This window comes from Plectropomus leopardus, chromosome 14 (assembly GCF_026936395.1).
Source record: "Plectropomus leopardus strain MGB_pleo_1.0 chromosome 14, ASM2693639v1, whole genome shotgun sequence".
Taxonomy (NCBI): domain Eukaryota; kingdom Metazoa; phylum Chordata; class Actinopteri; order Perciformes; family Serranidae; genus Plectropomus; species Plectropomus leopardus.
The window spans coordinates 1,106,098-1,115,000 of record NC_142189.1 but is presented as its reverse complement, the minus strand read 5'-3'; the positions used below and the strand labels follow the sequence as shown (position 1 = coordinate 1,115,000).

The following is an 8,903-nucleotide window of genomic DNA, read 5'->3' as shown; positions in this document are numbered from 1 at the left end:
GCTCTGTGTGAACACACTGTGTGTGTGTGTGTGTGTGTGTGAATGCTCTGTATATACGCTCTGTGTGAACGCTGAGCCTTTTGGGGACATTTCTAAGACTTCAGAACATTTCCAGGATTTTAGGATATTTCTAAGACTTCAGAGTTTTCATAGGACTTCAGGATGTTTCTTGGGTTTTTGGACATTTCTAGTATTTTAGTGTTTTTCTTGAATTTTAGGACGTTTCTATGATTTTAGCACATTTTTAGAATTTCAGGACATTTTTAGGATTTTAGGACATTTCTAGAATTTTTTTGGACATTTTTAGCTTTTGGGGGACATTTCTAGGACTTCAGGACATTTCTTGGATTTTAGGATATTTCTACGATCTTTATGACATAGGACGTTTATAGGATTTAAGGATGTTTTATGGATTAAAGGATGTTTCTTGGATTTTAAGGACATTTCTAGTATTTTAGGACATCAGTGTCTCAGCTGTGTCCTCTGTGGGGGATCCTCCTGTGGCTCTTTTTTAGATCAACAAGCTCTATGCTGATGCTGTTTTATGTCTCTGACACCTGATGGAGACTAAAAGGACAAAAACAAAACTGTCGATCACTTTATTGTTAGTGTTTTTTAGTTGGGAGTTTTAGGGGCCAGATTTGGCCCTCGGGCAGTAAAGTGAATATCACCGGTCTGCCGATAATCGTGGAGCTCCAGAGTTTCCTGCAGTGCCTCTGAACTCAGACTTAACCGTTGAACTCCACCGAGTTGAAATAAAAATAGATTTCTTTATCAGCAGTTGCACTTTCCTGAGAAATAAAACTGAAAATAACTGAGAGTTCTGTTCCTAAAAAATGAAAACTCTCCAATGCAAAGCAAAATGCAAAGCATGGACCCTGAGCCATAGACACACTCAAATAAATAGAGTCATTTTAGCATGTACACAGCAGCATAATTCACACCTGACTGACTGAGTTAATCCTTTGAAACCTTTGAACTCTGAGCAAATTGGTTTGATTTCTTTCAAAAATATGGGAAAAATGCAATTAGCAACTTGGAAAAATATGTCCGGCAAACTGCAAGAAAGTAGTTGGGTTTTTTTACAAAGCTAGAGAGAAAAATTTAGAGAGAGAGCTTTATTTCTAAATATCATAGTTGTACAATTAAAATTATTTTACAGAATTATTATAATCTTTAAGCAGATTTATCCGTTTTTCATTTATTTTTTCTTTCTTTGTTTTATTTTTTTATTTTTTGCTAATTTTCTTGTAATTTTCTTGTACTATTTTGAGCACAAAACTGCCAGTGGACGAACAGCTGCAGCTCTCTCTCAGCGCCGGATCAGATCTCCGCAGCGTTTGTAAACGTCCCTGATGTTCGCTGGCGATCAGTTTCTGCGGTTTCAGATCTGCATTTTTAAGGTCTGTTCACCAGCAGCCGTGATTCGTCAGAGGAAACGGACCCAGAGACAAAACAGGAAGTGAGACGAGGGAGGGATGAAGAGTTTCACAAGATCATTTTAATGTGAAAAACCCTCCACACAGTCAGGTTTTACCTGAAGAAAGATCACGGCGTCATTAACCCTTTACGTCATTTTAGGGGTTAAAAATGATCCGCCACTATGTTTAACAGCAAAGAAAAAAAACCTAAATTAACAACTTGCCAAACACTGCCTTCATTCATATTTCCATGAAAGCTGCACACTAACAGGGTAATATTACTTTATTATAATATAATAAACCATGTTGCTAAAGACCTTTATTGCTCCCTATAATTAAAAGCATTCAAAACTATTTTTTGCACATTTCTTCTACTTTCTCAGGCTGCACGAGTGATAGATCACGCTAAAATAATGTCGACACCTGTGGAGTACGTGGATTTTTTTCTTCATGTCACTCTATTTTCAGTGTGATTGTATTTTTTTATTTTTCGTTAGTTTACTTCTTTTTTTGCTGCCAGTTCTCATTTTCAATTCTCCGTCACTTTTTTGTCATTGGAAGAAACTGACACTGAAAAGAAAGACATGACAAATAAAAGAATCAAAAGACTGCCGTGGAAAAAAAACATAACAATAATAATTATTATTATTATTACTGATGATTATCATTATTAATTATCACCATCATCAATATTAGTATCATTATTATTATTATTATAATTACTGCTGTTCTTGTTAAAAAATATTATTATTAGAATAATAAACCTCTATTTTAGTAGAGAAAATAATTCTGACTGGTGTTTTGTAATGAAAACGAGCAGATTACATCGATATTTCTGCACTGTGAAGAGGGAAACCCTCGATATGCAGAGTGTGTGATGATTGACAGGTTGCTCTTCATGCAAAATAGATTTGGGGGTTTAAAATTCAATCAAGCTGCTTGACAACAAAGAGCTAAACAACACAAAGGGTTAAAATCGCTGAGAGGGTTCATCCTCTGCAGAGCAGGAACGAACCATGACGCAGAGGAAAGGAGGCAGAGTGACGGCCGACGGCGGGTTTATGACCGCGCTCTACGTCCTGTGAGTCGCTCTATCGCTCTGTATATCGTGTGAGAACAGCTGCTCTGTGATCTGTGAGGACGCCGTGACCTCTGACCTTTGACCTCTGACCTCTGACCCCGGCTGCCCGAGAGTCTCCAGCCTTTAAACTGAAGCTGATGAATGAATGAGGAGCCGCTCGGATCCCGGCAGGCCGACGGCTCGCTGACTCGTACAATGTGAGGAAGTGAAAGAATCTCAAGGACTGTTACACAACAACACAGAGGAGCAGCGGCTTAGTCAGCTCACACACACACATATACACACACACACACACACACACACACACACACACACACACACACACACACACACACACACACAGAGTTCATTACCTCTGCTGATTCGTTGTTTCTCTCCTGACAGGATCCCGGGCGTGTCGATGACGCTGATGCTCTGAAGAACCTGATTGGGCATCTGAGAGCAGATAAACCTGCACACACACATGCACGCACGCACGCACACATGCACGCACGCACGCACACATGCACGCACGCACGCGCGCACACACACACACACACACACACACACACACACACACACACACACACACACACACACACAGGAGAGAGTGAGAGAGGTGTTTCAGACTGTTAAGTCTCCTTTTTTAGGTTTTTGCTCCTAAACTAAGCTCACTTCATCCTAACTGAAGCGCTCAGGGTTTTTTCATATTTGGTACTTTTGATTCATACCGTGCACCCGAAAAATGTTCGGTCAGTTGGTGTTCACACTGAACTTGGCTGCACATGAACTATACTACTATGAAAGGATATGAGTCAGCAACCTGCTCGGTATGAGCAACTGTGACAGTTCGCAACTCATTTTCTCTTCTGGGAGTGAAATTATCATTTCAGTATTTCATCGTGTCGTTACCTGCTGCTTTTTAATCACCTCTAACAGCTTTGGTACATTTAACTTAGCTTGCTTTTATTGTGGTTATTTTTTATCTTATTTTATCCTTGTATAATATCTGCTATTTTATATCTGCTATTATTTATTTCACTTTTATCCTTAAGCATGAGCATTGCAATTGTTTTATTTTTATCCTCCTTGTCATTGATTTTTTTCTTTTTCTTATTTTATCCTTGAGATATTAAACTGCTTTTTTGGTGCGATATTATACTGTGCAAATATAGCGCATGTAGATGCAGCAGTCTGCAGCTATATTTTTGCAATATTTTTCTATTTTTTCGAAGCACAACTTTCCTACAATAGAGAAGCACTTATCAATATCTGGAAAAGTTGTGGAGTTTGGACTGAATGCAGCAGACCACGAGAGGATCTCTACCAACGGCCGAGCGGCCAGTCAGACCAGGGGGGAGAAACAAACCGGCATCAGGAGGATAAGATGCGATCGAGGCTCAGCAACAAATCTACACATACACGTGGTTAACCCCTAACATCCCAGATCTAGCTGTTTTGCTGGATGGGTGGACCTTGTTTAGAGCCAACAGGACACAAGAGACTGAAGCAAATTCAAAAAAAAGTAAAATTTGTATTTTGCCAACAGCAGCAACCGGATGTTTTTTTTCTTAGTAGCTGATGATTTTAATCAACTCATACTTCATCTGCAAAGATGTAGCAGCATCAAGGACAAATGTAATTTTGTTTTTGAAACTTTGTTTAAAAATATGATTCATGAATCTAACTTGTACCTTGTATTATTTTGATCGCAGAGGCTGGTGAAGGCCATGTAACTTTCCCTCCTCAGCTGTAGGTGACATCTACTCCGTGTCCTCAGCACAGACTGTCTTTTGCTCTGTCTGAATGTCTCACCTCGCTCTAGTGTTTGTCTCTATAGTACGACTGTGACTGCAGCTCTGTTCGTACTGTAGTTCCCTCTGGGGACAATAAAGCGTATCATGATCTTGAAGACCACCTTTCAGCTCCGTGCTCGAGTACGGGACACTGTGTTCACACTGATCGATCCAACAGGACGTGTGTGTGTGTGTGTTTGTGTGTGTGTGTGTGTGTGTTTACGACCTCTCCGTCACCTCGTCATAAATATAAAGTTTAAAGATAAATTTAGCCGACTGACCCGCCGCGCCGACACGTGGTGACGCACACACACTTCCCCCTGGAAACAATAACTTACTGAGGTTCCTCCATCACACCCGTGTGAGATGGGATTCCTGGTTAAAGGAATGCCTCAACTACACACACACACACACACACACACACACACACACACACACACACACACACACACACACAGAAACAGTGGGAGGGTCGACTGTCCGTGCACTTCCTGCTGCCACTCTAACAAATATTTCTGGACAGAGGAAATATTTTTGGACCAAAGTGTTTTCAACTAAATTTAAAACCTCGCTACAAAGCCTGAGCGTGTGTGTGCATGTGTGTGTGCATGTGCATGCATGTTTGTGTGTGTGTGTGTGTGTGTGTGTGTGTGTATGTGTGTGTGCATGTGTGTGTGTTTACATGTCAGTCAGGAGTGGAGAGGTCATTTCCTGCGTTTTGAATGTTTTGAGGAAAGCAGTGACAGGAGGGTGAGGAGCTGCCTGTGTGTGTGTGTGTGTGTGTGTGTGTGTGTGTGTGTGTGTGTGTGTGTGTGTGTTTACCTGTTGAGGAAGGAGTTTCCGAACGCGTTGAGCTTCCTGAAGGGTTTCTTGGGGTCGACCACCAGAGCGTTGCCAGGGACGACGCCCTCGTTCTCTCCGTACATCACGGCGATGAAGCCGTCGGTGGTCGGCTCCGGACCGATACGCATCCCCGGAAAATCCTGCTCCAACAGGTACCTGACAGGACAGAGACAGAGAGACAGACAGAGGGTTAGTGGAGGACAGCAAGTGTCCTCTCCACCTCCTCACATATTTCCCACGTATCCTTTCATCCGAGCGCCGAGCGATCACACGGTTTCCCTCATCAAAGAAAAGTGAGAGAGGAAGGAAGCGATGGAGGACGACTGCGGCGTCTCTGTCTTCTCACTTCCTGTTGTCGCAGCCAAAATGGACATCAAAGACACAAAAGCCAGGGTGGAGACAGAGACCGTTATTATCCTTCAGCGTGTTTACTGTCGCAAATCGTCGCTCTGCGACCGTCGACATGTTTCCACTCAGCAGCTAGGATTTTCACCAAAGTTATCAGCTGTACTTTTTTTTCAAAACTTTTTTTTTCTCATTTCACTTCACTACGGAAAAATCCATTAAAGTTATTATTATTATTCTTTTAATAATTAAATCTTTTCTGTATTTATTGTTTGTTTGTTTATTTATTTATTTATCTAACCAGGAATATTCCCACAGAGATTCAGAATCTCTCTACTGAGGAAATTTCTCTAAAAAAGAACGAGTAAACTAAAAAGTTAAAACAAAAAGCATAAAAATTCACACACAAGCGACAAACTTAAACGGTCAGTTAGCAGCGCTCAGGAGCCGAACATTCAGTGTCCAAACGGTCCTGAATGCTGTTTCTAAAATCTCCAGTTAATCTCAGGTCCAGTTTAACGTGAAGATACATACATACATACAGAGTAAAACACATGAACAAGAGGTTGAAATCAGGAAAACAATTATAAAGCACGGAAAGCAAGTGATCACGTGTCCACGACTGTCTGCATGTGTGGACCAATCAGAGAGCGCAACTTCAACCGTCAACTCTGCTGGTTTCACTTCACCTCCACCAAAGAAGAAGAGCGAAATATGTCGACTCTGCAAATTACTGGCGACTTAAAGCATTCTTTTCAGTTCCCATGATTCATAGCATTCCTCGGGGCAGGGTGGGGCCTCGGTACTGGGACACGGACACACACACACACACCCACACACACACACACACACACACACACACACACACACACACACACACACACACACACACACACACACACACACACACACACAGCAGTAACGTTTACTCTGCAGCTCGTGTTGGACGTAAACTGATTGCAGGTCAGTTCTGCTGGTTGTGTTTGCTGCCAAAACGTTGGACTGTTTGTATCTAATATGCACACACACACACACACACACACACACACACACACACACACACACACACTCACTCCCTCTCTGCAGACATGAGATAAGCTGAGTGTAACTGCAGTGTGATGACCTCAGCTCTCAGTCAGTTTTTCCTTCCAGGCCACCGTACATTCACATTCAGCCTGTTGGAGATCAATAATCCTTCACAGTCAACGTGTCGTCACCACGATATTTTTTTCAGCTCACGGATCAACATGTGGTCCTTCAGCAGAGACCAAACTGCTGCCTAAAGCTGCGTTCAGTGACACTCAGCTCAGCTCCTACAATAAGTCTAAAATACACTGTGGAAACTAAATAGTTACATTCAGACTGTTCAGGTCAAAAAATGCTCCACTGAAACCCATTCAAACTGACATTTTGACTGGTTTTACGAACAACGATTCGCAAAACTTACTAATACTAAATATAATTTCACTTTTAATAACTGCGCCAAATTATCTCTTATTAACAGTTTAAACTTTAAAGAGTTCTGCTTTCGATCTGCAGTTAACGTGCTGCTGCACAGACTGTATGAGGCTGCAACCGAGGAGCTCACAGGTGATCGAGACAAACTGACAGAGTCTGAGCAGGTCACAGCTCGCCTCCGCTGTCAGCGATCCAGCTGAAAACCGGCTCTACCTCCACTCTGCAGAGCTGCACGACGCAACACACATGCAGCTATGCACCATCACCTGTAGCCCTGCACGGCGGCGTGTCCCGCTGCACGGCGGCGTGTCCCGCTGCACGGCGGCGTGTCCCGCTGCACGGCGGCGTGTCCCGCTGCACGGCGGCGTGTCCCGCTGCACGGCGGCGTGTCCCGCTGCTGTCAAGAGTTATCAGCAGCTTCAGGTGACTGAGCACTGATAACAAAATCAACAAACCTGCTCCATTAATGTTTCATCAGCCGAATTGACCTCAACACCTGGTTCATTTGTTTGATATCTTAAATTAAGTGCTACCTCCTGTATGTATTAGTTGCAAAGCAAAACAAGTTTAAATCTGAAGATTTTCAAAAGACATTTGGCTTTAACATTCTGGTAAAGAGAAACATATTCTGTTTATGATGATTTAAAACAAAAAAACCCTCAAATTCACACATTCACACAAGATTCTGGAAGCAGAAAATGTTTGACAGGTTTGCTTTTTTAAACACCGCAGTGATTCAGTGATTAAAGTTTAATATACATTTTTGCTTTGAAAAAAATATCAGTGATTAACTGATTAAGGCTGAACATGTAAAGACCCTTAAAGAAAGTCAAACCAAACCCCACTGAAAAATCTGCCAATTTAAGCATCCTAACTATTTTTATCCATAAAAGCTGCATGTTGGACTCACGACCTCAGTTTGTTTAATCCTGTCTGTTTTCTGCCTGGAGGCCGACACGTCGTCACGAGTTAAAGAGCTGATCAACACACTGCTGCCCCTCACACTCTCTCTCTCTCTCTCTCTCTCACACACACACACACACACACACACTCCTATATATGCAGGGAAATCTCACTCTTACACAGATATTTGTAGCTACAACATTAAAATTGCTGGTTATCGTCGTGTCTCATCGCCCTGTTTTCTTCACGGCTCTGTTCACTATCACACATCGCTTTATTAACGCTCAGCTCAACATTTCCTCATCAGCTCAATCAGAGCGGTGACATCACATCCTGTTGTGACGCTGCGGGCGGGAAATGTTATTATTGACTGAAGGTCGGCCTGAGCTCAGAGGAAACATGAATGCATATTGTATTGTGCTGTTTTGTGCTTTTTAAATGAACTGACTTATCAAGCGACAATAAACGCACAAAAAAATCAATCATCGATTAACTGATTGAACATCTTTGGGTCTTCGGTGTCAGGACACCTTCAGGAAACAATGCCAGACTTCATCTGAAAATGTCATGATTTAAAGCTCTCTTGCTTAATCGCAAACGCACGCACAATTTTGAAATGTTCACAGAAATCGAACAAATGGATCCAGTGTTTTGGGTCATCTTTTGTAATATAAATTCACCGAGCAGCTCTGCTAAAGACAGCAAAATGTTTTAGTTTGTTGGTCCATTGTTGTTACGTCTCATCAGCAAAATGTCATAAAAAGTCATAAATCAAATGTAAGTAAAACTATAAAACTCACCCAGGTTGTCTTTCTATGATATTACAGTAGAAGTTAAATTGCCAAAGTTAACTGAACAGTTTCCTCTGCAGCAGCTGCTCCTCAATCAATCAATGTGATCTGATCAGCTCTGACCGGGTCAACAGTTTAACCCTTTAGGGCCCGCTTTAATGTCACACAAAGTCGTCCTGCTCTGCGCACAAAATGCACTTTTCAAAACCAAGCTTTAAAAAAACATTATACATTGAAATTATTTTCTACTTTCATTGAGTTAATTTTTTAAAAATAAAATAAATAT

At 41.7% G+C, this 8,903-nt stretch overlaps 1 protein-coding gene across 1 annotated transcript in view; it reads right to left on the bottom strand.

Moving 5' to 3' along the window:
- Nucleotides 1-8,903, bottom strand: part of ehd4 (EH-domain containing 4) — a 30,713-nt gene that overhangs the window by 18,152 nt on the left and 3,658 nt on the right. The window contains exons 2-3 of the mRNA XM_088087167.1: nucleotides 5,100-5,276; nucleotides 2,856-2,953 (exon numbers count right to left, since the gene is read on the bottom strand). Coding sequence (XP_087943293.1) covers nucleotides 2,856-2,953; nucleotides 5,100-5,276 — 275 coding nt within the window. The remainder of the gene's footprint in view (nucleotides 1-2,855; nucleotides 2,954-5,099; nucleotides 5,277-8,903) is intronic.